The 19330-nt window shown below is 37.7% G+C and overlaps 1 protein-coding gene across 3 annotated transcripts in view; it reads left to right on the top strand.

Moving 5' to 3' along the window:
- The first annotated feature begins 2333 nt into the window (after positions 1 to 2333).
- LOC120073019 overlaps positions 2334 to 19330 on the top strand; it is a 58021-nt gene continuing 41024 nt past the window's right edge. Inside the window, exons 1-6 of one of the 3 annotated variants that reach the window (XM_039025586.1) lie at positions 2334 to 2480; positions 2564 to 2930; positions 7352 to 7468; positions 7776 to 7858; positions 8606 to 9042; positions 11165 to 11343. In XM_039025586.1, coding sequence (XP_038881514.1) covers positions 2589 to 2930; positions 7352 to 7468; positions 7776 to 7858; positions 8606 to 9042; positions 11165 to 11343 — 1158 coding nt within the window. In that variant the 5' untranslated portion in view covers positions 2334 to 2480; positions 2564 to 2588. Of the gene's footprint in view, positions 2984 to 7351; positions 7469 to 7775; positions 7859 to 8605; positions 9043 to 11164; positions 11344 to 19330 lie in introns of all 3 variants that reach the window. The other 2 variants (XM_039025578.1, XM_039025595.1) reach the window with 2 other exon arrangements.

Below are 19330 nucleotides of genomic sequence, written 5' to 3'. Positions count from 1 at the left end.
AGGCTAGTGAGGGGGCGGGGCCCCTTGTTCAAAACTTGAAATTAGTACTTAAGAGAACTACTAATCTACTTACCCTATGTGGGATGGAATGGATTTCATCTCGTGAAGTTATGTTCCTAGCTCCCCATTTAGTCAAGTCCCCAAAATGGTAGGCTTATTAAGTCGGCAACTTAGACCACTTTCACCCATGCAAATCAAAGAACTGACTTCACAGACAGGAATAGTCTTAATGAATAAACCATATGTGATTTTATCGTCAATTTTGAAGTTTAAATGGATGATATTGAAATGTTGGAGTTAAATTTGATAAATATATAAGTTTAAGGGTTAAAGGGATGAAATTGTAAAACTAAAATCTACTTTTGAGTTTTGAGTTAAATTTTATGTTCTTGAAAAATAATGTAAATTAAAATCCAGTCTAGGCTCTATATTTTTTATTGTCCAATTTTAGTTTGGTACTTTTAATAAACTATTGTTATTATTATTTAAGTAATTTCGATAAAAAAGAAAAAAAAGAAAAGAAAATAAGTTTTTCGAGCTGGCGATTTGACTGGCATGAAGGAAGGTTTATTAAAAATGTATGGACTTTATATTGGGCTATGTAAGAAATCAAATGAATCATGGCACAGCCACATGGTGGGCTAATCGGCTAACCGACTGGTAGCCTATGGAGCCCAGACACAGATACGGCTATACGATACGAATACGGTCGGATACGACGATTCGTCAATTTCAAAAAAGCTAAGATACGGATACGTCTAAGGATGCGTCGTTTATATATATATATATATTTAATACATACATTTCTAAAAGATCAGGATACTGATACGTTGAAGATATACTTTCTTTTTCTTTTAAATTATCTAGGATATAGATAAATTTAGCATACAAGTTAATAACAATAGCACAAAATAGAATATAAACACTGAAATACAATACAAAAAAAGCAACATCTAAGATGTTGAAGTACAATAGTTATAAAATGCAATAAAAAAGTGACTCATATTGCAAAGAAGAAGAAGAAGAAGATTAGAGGGAGAAGTATGAAGATAAATGAAGAACTTCTTCATTGAATTGTTGAAAATATCCAAATGATTTATATTTTGTGGACTTTATAGGGACTCAAGTGTGAAGATGGAGATTAGATGATTATAGTCTAAGGTTTGGTTTGTTATTTATTTTTTTCCCTTTTAGTTTTAGACTCGAGTAATGAGCTTTTTAAATAGGTTGCCTAGATTTAGATTGAGAAAGATTAGATGAGTTGTTTATCTTTTTTCTTTAAAAAAAGTATGCGTAGAAATAGATACGTCAAATCGCGTGTCAGATACATATCTGGAAAGTAACTGGAAATATCAGTATTCGATAAGTGTCTAATACTGATTCTTTGTCTCATATGAAGTAACTACGCTTCATAGCTTGTAGCATTACTAGCAGGTAAGTTTTTCTCTTAACGTATAACCATAGTTCAAAATTTTGGTCGAATTCTCAAAATTTCTATTTTCCATAATTTCTCGAAATTTCCATCGACATTCGATATTTCCATCAAAATTTTGAATGTTGAGTTTTTTTTTTTTTTTTTTTTTTTTTTTTTAAATAATTAGCTATGCTTGCTCAAGAGAAGTTGGTGCTCTTTTACCATACAAAATTTTTATTTTCAAGAAACCATATATTTTTATTCAAATATTTTCCATAAGGTTTTTGCATCATTTGTTTCAAATTTGAATTAATGTGAGTTCTCTAATATTTCTTACATTTTCTCTCAAGCTCTATGAACTTATAGAATTTTCTTTTGCTTCTTTCTTTTCCATTATGTCGTGTTATATTTAATGTTATAATTTTTATATTATTATTATGTTAGTTTGATTCTTATATTCTTATTATGTTAGTTTGATGCTGTTATTTTTCAAACTTTATTTTATAACAAACAATTTACAATTATTCTATATATAAATATTTCATATACTTTAATTTTGTAATTAATTTTCAATATTTGATATTATTTTGTAATAAATTTTTGTTTTTTTAAATGTATATTCTCACATCAATATTTACATTATTTTATAAGATACATCTATATGTTCTCTTAATTTACAAAAATGATGATTAAATATAGTAAATTATGACATAATTTAGCTACAATTAAAGTTCCATCAATTAATTATAACAATTTTTATAAAAATTTTCAAAATTTTCATTAATATTTACATAAAATGAGGACCTCGAAAATTTTGATCGACAACAATATTTCAAACCTAACTATTTCACCATTAAAATAAATAAATAGAATAAAATAAAGTAAAAATAAAAATAATGTATAAGTAGGCTTTCTCACCTCACTCTCTTTCCATCTACGCTGTTACAAACCCGCCACTGTAGCCGCCGCTCCCCGCCCTCACTCGGCATGTAATTATCGTTCTCCCCTATTCAAGATAAAAAAAACTGATGTGCCGATTGATCCTAACCGAACCCAAAACCGACTGGTCGGTTCAACTCTGGAGTCCCGTCTTCAAAATTGCGAGTTCTTGAAAACTTGAGCTAACCTTGAGTACCTTGGCTCTTGCAGTATAACCCAGGCAGATTCCTAGAAGATGGAACCGGAACTAATTGCGGATAGTCTTGTAATGGAAGCCGAATATGGTTCTAACATACCCACCAGTCGGAAAAGAAAGGCTGATACAGCAGCTGACGGCAATAATGATGGCCGGCGAGCAACGCTCATGAAAAGAATTAAATTGTCTTTGACCAAGCCATCGTTTGTTCTGGGGCTTGCTCCGAAGATGGTGAGGACAGAAAATCGAATTACATTGCGCAATGCCCTGCACAAACTTATGAGGCAGCAAAACTGGGTGGAAGCAAGTGGAGTATTGAGCATGTTACTGCAAGGGACTTTGCGGGATAATTCTCCTATTAGGAATCGTTTGAAGTATTCGGTAATAAAGCACACCCCCCGCCAAAAGAAATTGTCTATATATTGCCCTCATTGGTTAGTATAAAATTTCACAAACTAAGTATATTTCAAATAGAAAAAGAGGTGAAAAAGTTATGATCACATGTAGAAAATATGCTTACTGTGGACGATTTAAATTTGAATTTGTTGGTTCTGTGCACCCTTTCCAATAGGAAGAACAGAGCAAGCTTTCTTGCTGTTAGCTATGCCATAAGCTTTATGTAGCTCAAATATTTGAACTTGTTTACTTAACTATTTAATGTACTTCTGTGTATGTCTTAGATTAGAAACAGAGCTAATTGTAAAGTGCTAGTGGGGAGAGGGGTAGAGCTAGAAGACCCTCAAGATGGCAAGCTGCTTGGGAGTGATAGATCAAAGCCGCATGGTCCGAATGGGTTCACTATGGTGGTTTTTCAAGATAATTGGGATATTATGAAAGGGGATTTGGTTAATGTGTTTAAATAGTTTTTTGAAAGGGGCATATTGATCTATGGACACAAGTTATAAAGAGTATTCATGGTAGAAATTTTGGTGAATGGCACACTTCTGGAAATCTTTTTGTAGTCTTCGTAGTCCTTGGATCAGCATATCAAAAATTTGGTTGAAAGTAGAAGCCTTGGCAGTCTTCAAACTGGGAAATGGAAGCAGAATAGCCTTCTGGCATGACTCTTGGGCTGGTAACACACCCCTTAAACTCAGTTTTCCCTCTTTATTTAGAGCTGCTTCTAACCAAAATGGATCTGTTTTGGATCATTGGGATTCTCAAACCCTATCTTGGTCTCTACCCTTCAGAAGACTATTAAAAGATGAAGAAATACCAGACTTTCAGACTTTGCTTCTCTTGATTTCCAGCCTAAAGCCTTCTCTCAGACCTGACTATCGTTCTTGGTCCTTAGAAGCAAGTGATTTATTCACAGTAAAATCTCTGTCAAACCATCTTGCCTTGGCCTCACCTATTGACACCCACCTTTTAAAAGCTCTGTGGAAGACCAATAGTCTTTGAAGAGTGAACATTACGGTTTGGATCTTGCTTTTTGGATCCCTAAACAGTGCCTCAGTTCTGCAACACAAGCTGCCCTCCCATTTTCTTTCTCCTAATCAATGTGTTTTATGTAAATCAGCTGGAGAAGACTTGCAACACTTGTTCTTTGACTGCTTCTTCGCAAGAAATTGTTGGGTAGTCCTTTTTAAATCCTTCAACATCAGCTGGGTTTTCGACATTACTTGTAAAAAGAACGTTCAGCAGTTACTCACTGGTCCTATCCTCAAAAAAGCCCTAAATCTGATTTGGTGCAATGCATTTAAAGCAATATTAGTTGAAATTTGGTTCGAAAGAAATCAAAGAATTTTTCAAGATAGAGAACAAATTTGGTTCTCTCTCTATGAGGCTGCTAAACTTAATGCTTCTCAATGGTGTTCTCTTTCAAAACACTTTGCAGCCTACTCACTTCAAGATTTATGTTTGAATTGGCAAGCATTCATCCTCCCAGTTTGATTATGTTTTAAGGAGAAGGGTCACTACTATCCAACCTTGAAGACTTAAATAGTTAGGATTAATTTATTATTCTCTTGTTTTCCCTCTTGGTTTGTACTTTGGCCATCAAAAAAGGGCGTTTCTTTTCTTTGTATTCAATTCTCCTGTAAGTTCCATATTTTCCGTTATTGTTTGAGTTCTATGGACATGATGAGGACGCTAAGGGGGTGTCAACCTAGTTGAGATGTCCGTGTGCGTCTCCTGATCCCGTATCTTGTATCACTCCTATTTAAGTACCCATCCCTTGTACTTTCTTTTTGTGCTTTAATAAAAAGTACGGTTTCCTTTTCAAAAAAAAAAGAAAAAAGAAAGGGGCATATTGAATAGTTCTATCTCTAAAACTTTTGTGTGTCTCATCCCAAAAAAGGAAAAGGCTAATTGGTCAAGTATTTCAGGCGCCTATTAGTTTCATTACCAGCCTTTATATAGTCCTTACTAAAGTCTTGGCCCATTGGTTGAAAAGGGTGCTTCCTTTGACAATTTCTGAGTCGTAAGGGGGGGCTTTTATCATGGGGACACAGTATTGATGATGGAGCAATCGAGGACTACAAAAGTAGCAAGAAAGAGGGAATGTTTTTTACAACCGTTTGAAAAAGCCTATGATCATGTGGATTGAGATTTCTTGGATAAGAAGGGTTTGGTAGCTCAAGGAGCAAAGTTTTGGCCACTAGTTACTTGGGCCAGGCAATTCTCTATCCCCTTTTTTGAACCTTGTGGTGGGTGTACTTAGTAGGATTGTGTCTAAATCTGTTATGGTAATTTAATTGAGGCCGAGGTGGGAAAGGAGAGGGTGACTCTTTTCTATCTCCAATTTGTCGATAACACTATCTTTTTTTGCTCTGAGAAGGAGGAATCATTCTTATTCATGAATTATATCTTGGCTTTCTTTGGAGGAATGTTTGGTTTAAGGATCAAAATCAACAGAGGTAAAAGCCATGTTATGGAGATGAATTGTGATGTTGAGATTGAGAAGCTTAGGAGTTAGGTGGATGTCACGGGTGGTGATGTGGGCTACCTTCCTTCTTCTTACCTTACCGTGCCTCTTGGAAGTAATCTCCAGTCTTTCCTTTTGGACTCCTATCGTGGACAAAGTTAGGAAGATACTTGCCTCTTGGAAAGAAGGTTTCTTCTCTAAAGCTAGTAGACATACTCTTATTAGGTATGTTCTGAGTGGTATCCCCATCTATTATTTTTCCCTTTTCAGAGCTCCAAGTAAGTGTGTAAGAACATTGAGAATCTTTTATGCAATTTCCTTTGGGAAGGGGTGGATGAAGGTGAAGGCAAAGGGGCGCACTTGGTCAAATGGAAGATCATTGAGAGAGCGATCACTTCAGAGGGCTTAGAAATTGGGAATTAAGGTTTTGTAACAAAGCATTATTAGCCAAATGGTTGTGGCATTTCTCCCTTGAACACAACTATCTTTGGCACACGATCATTGCTAGTAAGTATCGTCCTCACCCTTTTGAGTGGTTGGCGAGTGGGGTTAAAGGCACTTACTAGAATCTATGGAAGAATATATCTTAGGAGCTTCCGTCTTTTGATCCCTTGGTTTCTTGTGTGGTGGAAGAGGGAAAGGAAACTTATTTTTGTGAAAATCATTGGGTTCGGGGATTGCTCCTTGTTTTCTTGTCTTTATCATATTTCTTCCCTTAAAAATTATTTGGTGTCTGATTTCTTAGTGTGGTTGGGGAACTCTTGCTCCTCTTTGTTTGGGTTTCGTCACTCTTTATTCATTAGGGAAGTGACAGATGTCAGCTGCCTTCTGTCTATTGTTGAGGGGTATAACTTTAGGATTGGGAGATGTAGAGTCCCAACCCTTTGGAGGGATTCTTGTGTAAGTCTTTCTTTTGTAGTTTGATTGATCATTTTAACTTTAGGATTGGGAAAAGGGATTGGAGAGTGTGGAGTCTTAACCTTTTGGAGGGATTCTCGTGTAAGTCTTTCCTTTGTAGTTTAATTGATCATTCTTTCGTTGTTGAATCGGTCTTCTCCGCTCTTTGGAGGATTAGGATCCTCAAGAAAGTGAGTTTTTTACCTAGCAAGTTTTACATGAACGTGCCAACACAGTGGATTGACTTGCGAGGAAATTGCTCATGCTAGTTGGGTCATTCTGTTGTATTTTATGTTGGAAGGCGGAGGAAGACTTGGATCATACTATCTAGAGGTGCAAGTTTGCGAGCTCCGTGTGGGACTACTTATTTCAGATGTTTGGTTTTATGCTAGCTCGTCTTAGAGATACCAGTGATTTGATTAGAGAGTTCCTCCTCCATCCGCCCGTTCGTGAGAAGGGTTAGTTTTTATGGCTTGCAGGGGTGTGTGCTTTATTGTGGTTCTTTGGGGGAAGTGGAATAACAAGGTGTTTAGAGGGTTGGAAAGAGATCCTTGTGATGTTTGTTCTCTTGTTAGATATCATGTTTCCCTTTGGGTTTTGATTTCAAAGACTTTTTGTAATTATTGATTGACACTATTTTGTGTAGTTGGAGCCTTTTTCTTTAGCGGGGTTCCCTGTTTTTGTGGGTGGTCTTTTGCATGGCCTTGTACTTTTTCATTGTTGCTCAATGAAAGTTGTTTTCATTAAAAAAAAAAAAAAAAGCCTTCCTTAGAGATGGGCATCCAGTCCCTTTCCGTTGTGTTATTTCATTATGTATTGGGTGGTATCTGTTTCTCTAAAATAAATTGATATCATATCTATTATTAAAGTTGGTGTATTGTGCATCTACCTTTTACATATAATTTGTTTGTTGTGTTGGGTCTTGGTAGTGTCACAACCACTCGCATTTGGTTCAACTTATCACATTAAGAAACTTGCATTTATATACCTGTCAGCTTCTTCCATGAAATCTACTGAATACGACAAAAATTCTTTTTAGGCTTCAATGGAGCTTCTTAAGCATATAGAAGGTGATTGTATGAGGCCTGATAGGATCAGGCACATTTATGACATTTGGATGAAGAAGAATGGACCACTGAAACATTGGCCTATTGAGGTATGGGTTATGGAAATTCTCTTTTTGTTTCACTCCTCTAGGAGTTTGTATCTGTGAGCATTAATCTCTTTTCATTAATTCTATGAAAAGTTACTGTCTCTTGTTTAAAAAAAAGATAGTTAAGTGGTTTGCCAAATTTACCCAACACGAAATGCACAAAAAGATGGATTGGCTCTGACTTTGTCCTTGAAAAGATATCTGATGAGAAATTGATATAGCTTAATTCTTATGCATGTTGCATTTATACAAGTCTTGTGTTTCCCCCAAACATCTACTTGCTTATTCCAAGATTTCAATGGTTTTGCAGGACAGATTTATGGTCCAGTTAGAATACATTCTTTTCTGCCTTGAAGAAGGGAAAACGGAAGATGCACATCAGGAGACTTTAAGGTATGGTATTCAAACTGGCTGTATAATTTGTGTACTTGTGCATGTTTGCAATTTTTGCTTTATTTTTTAAAAACTTATTTGGCATGAACGTTTAACCGAAATGGATATTGAAACCATATTAGTTATTAGCCTATCATTTGTCCACTTGGAGATGTTTCCAACTTTATGACTTAATGAATAGTTGAACTGTCAACTGTGTATCTGTTCATTCTAGTTATTTTCAACTTTGGAAGTGGGATCAGCATAGATTTTTGGCATGTTCATTGCATCACATCACATATTTCATTCCATCCTTCCGTTTTCTGCCTTTATTTATAAGATGAGTGGGCTGTTTTTAACATTTTCAAGGAAAATATTCTCCAGTTTCCTGTTGGTCTTTCATTAGCAACGAAGATTTTGTGGTCTATAGTAGTGAAAACCATTTATAACAGATATTTGGTTCGAAAGGATGCAGAGCAGTTTTCAAAATACTTTGTACCCATAGAATGATTATTTTTGTTCTGGTCTTTATCTCAATTGAAATGCTAAACCCCAGCCCCCCTCCCCCCTGTTTATTGTAATTTTGAGCATTAGTCTTTTTTCATTATATCAATGAAAAACTTTGTTTCCTTTAACAACCCCTCAAACATAATTGGAGTTACAAATTATCTAGAGTTGGCTTATATAATAACGTATTGGTGGATGTTAAGGAAGAATCAGAAATGAATGACCTTAGTCAAACTAATTATGCTAATTTTCTTTTGTCAGCCTAATGCAAATGCCTGAATCTGTGAATGATCCAATGTCAAATATGATTATAGGGTTGACATTTCGGCAGCTGTGGTTCTCTACCATTCCAGAAGAGATTCAGTGGAGGGACTCTCTCCAGTTTCACTCCCCAATTCAATTAGATAGGATGATTTTGAACTCAGATAAGTGTTCCGTCAGCAACTCTCATGGAGATGGTGCCTCATGTCGGAGTAACACAGAGACTTCTATCATGAATGATAAAGTAATTAATGTTGATAGTGAAGGACACAATGAAGCTTCTTTAGATGTTGATCATAACATAAAAATGGAAAACCATCCTCAGAACTTTGTGGCACAAGATTTTTGTGTTCGTTCTGCTGAAAAAGATGAAAATGAAGCTTCTTTCTTAGATAATGGAGGCTATCAGCACTATGTTTCAATTTTCTCTGCTCTTGGTAAGTTTGGAATTACGCGATTGTAGGATTATTGAGCCGTCTCTGGATATCGTGCCACCCATAATTAGATTTCTCATTTTGAAGGAAATTTTTGTGCTATTCATTCAATCATTTATCTAGGTTGCCAAGCATGTGAAAGTGTTTGAACTTTTTATTTTATTTTATTTTATTATTATTTATTTTCTTTAAGAAACCTAACTTTTCATTGATACAGTGAAAAAAACTAATGCTCAAAATTACAAGGAAACAAAAATAAAAAGAGGAAAAAGAAAAACAACAATAGGAATATAAGCATCCACAACCCAATATAGACAAAAGCCTTGAAAAAAGCAATATGAAAAGTCGTAGAAAGATAACACCAAGCAGAAGCCATGAGTCTTGCTGTTACTATATATATATATACACACACAGTATTGCTAACAATTTAGTTTATAACTATATATACACACGCGCACGTGTTTTTCTTGGAGAAAAATGCAATTTTGATCCTTGAAGTTTGAAGTTAAAGTTTATTTGGTCCCGGGAGTTGAAAAACTGACACTTTCCCTAAAGATTGAAAAATGCTTTTAAATGGTGAGTTAATTTAGTTGATTAACGGAAGAAAAGGGGCATGACATGTTGAGTTGACTAGTTCAAGTCAAGTGCAATTTTTACTAATTTTAAATTATTTTTCTGGATGAGGTGGATTTTTTTCCCTCCTCGTCTCTTCCCTTCTCCTTACTCTCTCCCTCCATCTCTCCTCTAAAACCAAGTTCTTTGGTTACAAGAGAGAGAAGTTCTCTAGAGACTTACTCATTTTTCCGGCCAGTTCAGGCCCAAGCAGATATTACAGAACACTCATTTATGAGCTAATTTCAACAGTAAAAGTAGATTAAAAAACAGCTCGATCCAAAATCAACAACTATAAATTATGATTGGCTCAAAGCAAACCCAACCTTCAAACACACTTACAGGAACAAATTTTCCTGAAAAAAGAAACATCAATAAATCAACAAATAAACAAAGAGGAACGAACTCACCCAGCACTTTTACAAGCAATCCAAGCGAAGTAGATACAAATCACCGAAAGCCCATTAAACAGCAAAAGCCAAAATATATACATTGACAGATAAAATAAAAGTTTAAGCATTCATTTGAATGCAATTGACAAAACAAATCGAAGAAGAAGAGGCAGATTCACATACACAACTTTGGGATTGAATAAGCAATGAGGCACTGCAAATGGAGGTTGATTCTAAGATTGAGATAGGAAGTGGGAAAAGGGGTGAAGGTAGGTAGAGCTAGGGTTTTGGTGAGTGAAGGAAAAAGAGTAGAACCCCAAAGTCATCAGGGTTTCTTCATATCTTTTGGGATTTAAGTTGAATCCTATCCGGAAAAAATCTTATTAGGAAATGCTGATCAAGAAAAAATGAAAAGAATCCACACTGGGCAACATTAAGAAATCCACTGAAGATCAAGTTAATGGGGAACAGTCTAGCTAAAGAAATGTGACTAGAAGTTTAGATTGGACACAATAGTGGAAGGTCTCGTACTAAGAAGCTAAAGAAGTCGTCTAGGACAAGGAAAGTGGGGTATTGGGATGAATTGGTCAGAAATGACTAAATGAGCATGTGAGAGAGATCTTCACTTGTGAAGAGCTGGATTCCAGAGGAGGGATGGAGGGGAGAGAAAAGGTAGGGGGGAAGGGAAAGAAAGAAAGAACAATTCACCTCACCCAGAAAAATATTATAAAATTAGTAAAAATTACCACCACCTAAGATAACATTTGCTAACTCAACATTGCCATGTTGTTTTTCAACATCGCCATGTTGTTTTTCCGTTAGTTAACTATCGGTCAAACTAATTCAGGGACCATATAAGCATTTTCAAACCCTAGGGACCAAAAATGCATCATCATCTTATTTTGTTATTTTGATCTTTGATCATTTATAAGCTACAAAAGAAAGCAATTATTAACAAATGTGATCTTCTGTACATTACAACAAGTTTATCCCTAAGCTGACATCTACTCTCGAATATATATATATATATATATATATATATAATTCTTTGAAAATGTAAGTTGATGGGTTCATGATTATCAAGTTAACCATATTTGTCCTTTTTGTATGTGGTGCCACAGAGGGCTTGGATCCAATATTGTTGCCTCTACATTTGCCATCTTCCATTGAGAGTTGGGAGAATGCCATTAGTTTATGTGGCGAATTTCTGAATGACTATTATAAGGATGCAGTGAAGCATCTAGACCTTGCTCTTAACTCAAATCCTCCAATATTAGTTGCCTTACTTCCTCTTATACAGGTAAAGCAAACCTAAGTCTTCAAAGCTGTATTCCATTTAGATGATTCTTTCATAATATTTGATATCTTCTACACACATCAGACTACTATTCTCAATATTTGATATATATGAGTGAAGGCGACATTAACTTCTCCACAAGTTTTAACATGAAAACTAATTACATTCATATCCCAATATCCCGCCAATGCTTAGCAACTTTGAATCCATCCATCACTTGGAAGTTCTGTGGGCAGATTGCTGATTAATTTCCCTGCACAATAACACAGTTCTTATAACTACACTCAATGCTGCCATTTTGCTTGGATGGCTGCTGATTCTTCTAGGTGAGGTGCACACACTCTATTATTATCACCCGTCATTCTTTTAGAAAGGAAAAGAATATTTTGTGGCTGATGAAAAATAGAGTAGGGAAAGGAAAAATAGCACACCAAGATTTTACGTGGAAAACCCTAATTAGGGAGAAAAACCACAGGATAAGGGAATTCTTATTGGAAAACTGATACAAAGAAATACAACAGACCAACAACTTAAATAGAAAAAAGGGAAATCCTAGGGTACAATGAAAAAGACAATATTGCCCTTAGAGTGCAAAACCCTAATTTCAACACTCCCCCTCAAGTTGGGGCGTAGATGTCAATAAGACCCAACTTGCTCACACATGCGTCAAACAACTGTCTGGGTAGTCCCTTTGTTAAGACATTTGCAATCTGTTGACTGGAAGGAATATAAGGAACACAAATGTTGCCACTATCAAGTCTTTTCTTGATAAAATGCCGATCAATCTCCACATGCTTGGTTATGTCATGTTGAACAGGGTTATTTGTTGTGTTTATAGTTGCTTTATTGTCACAGTAGAGTTTCATTGGATCGGTATGCTCTTGATCAAGGTCTTTCAAAACTTTTTCAAGCCAGATCTCTTCACATATTCCTAGACTCATGGCCCTGTATTCTACCTCGGCATTACTTCTGGTAACGACACCTTGCTTTTTGCTTCTCCATGTAACAAGGTTGCCCCACCCAAAAGTACAATACCCTGATGTCGATTTTCTGTCTACTACAGATCCTGCCCAATCAGCATCGGTGTAAGCTTCGATGCATCGCTTTTCAGTTTTCTTGAACATCAAGCCTTTCCTTGGAGAGGTTTTCAGATATCTCAAAATGCGCTATACTGCCCTCATGTATTCTTCGTATGGAGACTGCATGAACTGATTTACCATACTCATTGCATAAGAGATGTCGGGTCTAGTATGAGATAGATATATTAATTTCCCAACAAGTCGCTGATATCTTTCTTTGCTCACTGGAACACCTTTACTCATATTACTTAACTTTGCATTTGCTTCTTTAGGGGTATCAACTGGTTTGCAACCCGTCATACCTATTTCCTTAAGCAAGTCCAGTGTATACTTCCGTTGGGAAACTGAAATTCCTTATCTCGATTGAGCTACTTCCATTCCAAGGAAGTATCTTAGTTTTCCAAGGTCCTTGATCTCGAATTCCTCAACCATCTTTGCCTTTAATCGGTCAATCTATGAGATATCATCGCCTGAAATAACAATGTCATCAACATAAACAATCAAAACGGCAATTTTCCCAGATACTGACCTTTTAGTAAATAGAGTATGATCAGAATGACCCTGTTTATATCCTTGCGACTTTACAAATATAGTAAATCTACCAAACCAAGTCCTTGGTGACTGTTTTAGCCCATATAAGGACTTTCTTAATCTGCAAACTCGGTGATTAAACTGTTTCTCGAATCCTGGGGGAGGACTCATATAGACTTCTTCTTCCAATTCTCCATTAAGAGAGACATTCTTCACATCAAGTTGGTGAATGGGCCAATCCTTATTAATTGCAACAGAAAGGAGGACTCGAATAGTGTTTAGCTTTGCAATTGGCGAAAAAGTCTCGGAATAATCAACCACAAAAGTCTGAGTAAAACCCCTGGCAACTAATCTGGCTTTGTATCTGTCAACAGTTCCATCGGGCTTATACTTTATTGTGAACACCCATTTATATCCGACTGCTTTATGACCACTTGGAAGATTGACTTGATCCCACGTATGATTTCTCTCGAGAGCTCTCATTTCTTCCATAACTGCGGCTTTCCATTCAGGACTTTCCAACGCTGTGTGTATACTGTTTAGTATCACCACTGTGTCTAGGTTTGTAGTGAGGGCCTTGAACTCAGGTGACAAATTACTATAGGAAAAGTAACTCTGCAACGGATATTTAGTACATGATCTAGTACCTTTTCTTATAGCAATCGGAAGATCAAATGATTCATCTCTGTCTTAACTTTCTTCTGACATACTACATTCTCCCTCCAGTTCTGTTATTTTCCCAATCTCGACAATTTTTTCAGCGGGAATAAGAGATGCTTCTTTTCCAGGTTCTACCATATTCTCAAGAGTCACACAATCATCTGTCTCTGCACCATCATTGACCTCAATCACATCTTTACTGTCATTATCTTTCCTGCCTTTGCTCTCAACATTTTCAACACAAGCATAAGTTTTATCACATTTATTATCATGATCAGGGATAGGACTACTAGTACTTGGATCTCTGTTCAGACTCATGAACTGGAGCTGGAGAGATAACAGGCGGCGCTATTTCCTTCCGAGATTCTTCCTATAGTATGTGATCCAAGGAACTTGTTTGGTTGGGAGGATAGGTGCATTGTACTGATACTGACATCAAGGATGGGTTCAGATTCAAATAAGGCAGAAAGACTAGGACCCCAATTGGTTTCTTCACTGGAATGCTCCCCCTGAAGAGAACTATTGGGAAAGAATGGATGATCTTTAAAGAATGTCACATCCATAGAGACAAAGTATTTTCTGGAAGGGGGATGATAACACTTGTACCCATGTTGATGTAGTGGGTACCCTACAAAAATGCATTTTTGTGCCCGAGGGGTAAACTTGGTACGGTTAGGTCCGTGTGTATGGACGAACACCACACAGCCAAAGACACGAAGGGGTACATCAAAAAAAAGTCTGGAATTTGGGTAAGACTCTTTGAAGAAATCTAAGGGGGTTTGGAATTTTAGGACCCGGGATGGCATGCGGTTTATTAGATGGGCTGCTGTCAAGATAGCATTACTCCACAAATAAGAGGGAAGGGAAGTTGACAACATAAGTGAGCGGGCAACTTCAACAAGGTGACGGTTTTTCTGTTCAGCCACTCCATTTTGTTGAGGAGTGTACGCACAGGAACTCTGATGGACAACACTTTTCGAGACTAGGAATTCGTGTAAGGCGTTACTAAGGTATTCTTGACCGTTATCACTCCGAAGAATAGCAATTTTGGCGTTGAACTGGGTTTCTATAGAATTGTAAAATTGTTGGAAAACTGAAGTGACTTCTGATTTATCTGTCAGAAGAAAAACCCAGGTTAGTCGAGTATGATCGTCAATAAAGGTTACAAACCAACGCTTCCCAGTTATGGTAGTGACTGGTGAAGGACCCCAGACATCGCTATGGAATAGAGTAAACGGTTTAGAGGGCTTATAAGGCTGAGAAGAGAAAGAAACACGAGGCTGTTTGGCCTGGACACACACATCGCATTTCAATTTAGAAATATTAATGTTGCGAAAAAGATGAGGGAACAAATAATTTATATACTGGAAATTAGGATGGCCAAGGTAATAATGCCATAACATATAATCAGTTTTAGAAACAGAAAAATGAGAAGAAAACAAACTAGTCCTATCACATATCCTAAAGGAAGCTTCTTCAGTGAGGAAATAGAGTCCCCTGTCATGCCGGGCAGTGCCAATCGTCATCCCTGAGTTCAAATCCTGAAAAACAACATCATCAGGTGAGAAGATAACATGACACTTCAAATCTCTTGTAAGTTTACTGATAGATAACAGATTATAAGACACTTTTGGCACATGCAACACATCTTGGAGTATTAAGCCAGCAACCCGTCCTTTTTCCAGCAACGGGGCAAAGGACCCATTTGCAATTCTGATTCTTTCATTTCCGACACCAGGTTGATAAGATAAGAATTGATCAAAGGAGCCAGTTAAGTGATCTGTGGCTTCTGAGTCTAATATCCACGGTTTATTACCAGTTATACTCACAAGGCCAAAGGAGTGAAAAGTACCTGTATGGGCGATTGCACTTACACCTACTATAGTAGTAGTGCTTTGAGTAGTTTCTTGATTCTGAGTCTAAGTATCTCCAGTAACAGATTCACCTACAAGAGCCCGACTTGGCTGTCATTTCTTACCATTTGGCGGTCAGCTGTGAAGTTTCCAGCATTGATCTTTCGTGTGCCAGGGTTTTTTGCAATGTTTACACACTGGGGGTGGCTTATCGTTCTGCTTATCTTAAATAGGGCCTGATGTTTTGAAAGCAGTGGAATCTGTTGGTGTTACAGGTGTATTGTTCATGGCCCTCGACCTATCTTCCTCCAGGCCAACTTCAGAATAGACTTCCATTGGGGATGATATAGGTTTGGTCCCCAATATACGACTTTGCACTGTATCAAATTTAGAGTTGAGTCCTGTAAGAAAGTCATACACACGATCCGTTTCTTCAGGCTGATAATGTAACTCTCCTCCACAAGGACAGTTCCAAATCATTTCACGACACAAATCCATCTCTTGCCACAACGGAGACAACTTGTTAAAGTAAGTAGTAACGTCCATTGTTCCCTGTTTACATTCATGGACCTGCTTACGTAGAGTATATAATTGAGAGACATTCTCTCTCCTGGAGTAGAGTTTTTGGGCTGCCTCCCAAATATCACGGGTTGTAGCTGCATACAATAAAGGTTTTCCAATCTGAGGTTCCATACTTCCAATCAAAATCGATCTCAACAAAAAATCCTCTCCTTTCCACATTCGCTCTTGGGGATCACCACTCCTTGGTTTTGGTATTTCATCTGTCAGATATCCAAATTTGTGACGACCCTCAAGGGCCATTTAATAGATTGGGACCAAGAAAAGTAATTATCACCATTCAACTTTTCTCTTATAATAATTCCAGAAGAATTGCCTATAGTTCTATAACATAAATTTGAGGGGTAAGTAGGGAACGAAGTTACCGAGTTTTCAGGTATGGATTTAGATCTGGTTGGATCTTGGATGTCGATCCTAGGGCTTCCCCAATAGTAGCAAGTTGCTGCTGAAACATCTCGTTCTGTCGTTTAATCTGCAACTGCAACTGGATAACTTGATCTTGGATTATATTTCCTTGGTCTTGGTGGTATGATGAAGACTCACCCCCTCCAAACTCATCCATGATCGGCGAAAACTGCCTTATTCGGTTGTTCATACTCGGCTGGAAAATACCCATACTTCTTCCATCTGTCCTTTGGTGCGGCAGAGGTTGAGATGAGACGCCGATCTGAGAGGAGAAGACCGGCGGCAAACCCAACGGACGGGAACTGGACGGATCGGCACTGGGCATCACGGATCTGAACCGGTTGGCGCTGGGTATAGCAGATCGGGGCTGGTCGGCGTCGGTCGGTAGCGTCTGAGATCGGTTGGCCGGATTTCATTGTGCGCGACCGTCTGGGTTATTGGGCTGGTCGTTTTCATCTACGCGCAGCTGGACCAGACGAGAAGATGTTGGTTTGCTGGTCGTTGATTGCTGGGTCGGGCGGCTGGTCAGTTCGTCTGCGAAGGAGTCGGCCGGTTGGAAGGGATTGCTTTTTGCCGTCCGTTTTTCCCTTCGGGGGGGCATAGCACAATTCTTCTTGGAGGAGAGTTGGTTTGCCAGTCGAGAGATGGAACATCGATTTCGCTTAACAGAAGAAGATATTCCTTCGGAACCCTCTCCGAAGTGGCGTGGCACAAAGCCCAATTGGAAAAGAAAGGGGAGCGTACCGTTACATGAATCGTAAATGCATGAATATGATGTACCAAAAAATCAGAGACTTCCCCTTCCGCTCTCCAATATAGGGAACCTCTATCGATCAACTCACATATCTGTCTGTATCGACGGTGTGGAATTGGGTTTCTCGTCCGGTGGATCTGATCTATAGTTAGGGGGCAATACATACCAAAAGGCTGTTGCTTTTCTCTGGCTAAGATGTCACAACGTTGGCCATCTTTCTTCCATATAGATTGTCGTGGCATGAACTCAGAATTTCTTCAATTTCGCCCCTCGGAGTGAAACAAGGGATCTAAAGAAGAACATAGGCGTTTATAGTAAACCGCCACAGATACTAGGAGTAAGCCTGCAAGTAGTCTTTATTAAGCTGTAAGCTCTACGAATCTTGCTCTCTTATCTGCTTCTTCTTTTGTTGACAATTCTTTGTCCGTCTAAACATTGGGATGGGACAGTAACGAGCAAAATGCCCCACTTACGGGTTTTGACCGAGGGGGTGGATCGAAGCGATTGCAGCGAAGAATTGAAATGGTTAGCCAAAGACTTCCGTCAATGAACATGAGAAAGAAGCATCTCTTTTCTAAGATTAANTCACAACGTTGGCCATCTTTTTTCCATATAGATTGTCGTGGCATGAACTCAGAATTTCTTCAATTTCGCCCCTCGGAGTGAAACAAGGGATCTAAGAATTGAAATGGTTAGCCAAAGACTTCCGTCAATGAACATGAGAAAGAAGCATCTCTTTTCTAAGATTAATATGAGGTTTTCCTTCGCCTGACTTTCCGAGGAGAGACTTGGAACCAAAGAAGTAGGGATGTATGCTTGTGGGAGAGTTTCGAGTTTCCCGACAAGTCGATGTACAACCGACAGGTGAAATGAGTGGGTCAAAAAAAGACTTAAGAATTTACAGGAAATTTTGCGGGGCTTTGCAATATTTGACTGATCACAATTCTGTATAGTCCATTTACTATAGAAGTTCCCAGGGCGGCGACGGCTAGTCTTCACGAAAGTGGGGAAGAAGAGTTTGGAAGTACCTGTCAATGGCTTTTTGGATAATACTGATTATATTTGGGTTATTGGTTTGGGATTCTCCTGTTGGATTTTCCTCAATAGTGGCCAGGATTTCGTCTCCATCCTCTGATACCATGGTGAAAAATAGAGTAGGGAAAGGAAAAATAGCACACCAAGATTTTACGTGGAAAACCCTAATTAGGGAGAAAAACCACGGGATAAGGGAATTCTTATTGGAAAACTGATACAAAGAAATACAACAGACCAACAGCTTAAATAGATAAAAGGGAAACCCTAGGGTACAATGAAAAAGACAATATTGCCCCTAGAGTGCAAAACCGTAATTTCAACAGTGGCTATACTTCATTAGAGCCTTCTATTGGACCATATGCTTCACTAGGTTCTCCAGGTAGGGACGTAGGGTAAAGACCTTGGACAGGTATTGAGGAAAATGCCTACTTTGAAGAGGTCGTGGTGTTGTATTATGTGTAAAAGGTTTTATTTTATTATCATTTGTTGAATATAGAAAGTCTTCTTCTCCCTTTGGAATATTTTTTTGTAATTAGTATTTATTCATTTCCTGTAATATTTCTTCCTTATTTCCATTCATATTACCGTTGATTAGCTTTGCCATAGTTGGCTGTCATCAGTGTATATATTAGGACAATACCCATTTGTAAAAAGATAAGAAAAATTCAGAGTATTCAAAATATCAACATCATTATTTTTTAATTTTTATTTTTTTGAGGGTTGTTGATGGCCTTGATCATATCCTTTGGAGTTGTGACTATTCCTATGTTGTGTGGTCTTGTTTTTGGGGGAGTTTGGTTTTGAGTTGGCTAGATAGTGCGATTGTGGAGTGATCAAAGAGTTCCCAACTCATCCTCGCTTTAGGGAGAAAGGAAAGTTTCTTTGGCAAGGGTGTGCTCGATTTGTGGGGTCTTTAGAGAGAGAGGGACAGTAGAATCTTTCGAGGAAAGGAGCTCAACTCTTTTGATGTTTGGTCCCTCATTAGATTCCATGTTTCCTTTCTGAATTTTGGTAAGAAATCTTTTTAGTAATTATTCTCATTGTTTTATCTTGCTTGATTGAAGACCTTTCTTGTAGGTTGCCTCCTCTCTTTG

The sequence above is a fragment of the Benincasa hispida genome, chromosome 1 (assembly GCF_009727055.1).
Source record: "Benincasa hispida cultivar B227 chromosome 1, ASM972705v1, whole genome shotgun sequence".
NCBI lineage: Eukaryota > Viridiplantae > Streptophyta > Magnoliopsida > Cucurbitales > Cucurbitaceae > Benincasa > Benincasa hispida.
The sequence above is the reverse complement of the archived record's forward strand: the minus strand, read 5'-3'. Positions and strand labels throughout refer to the sequence as shown.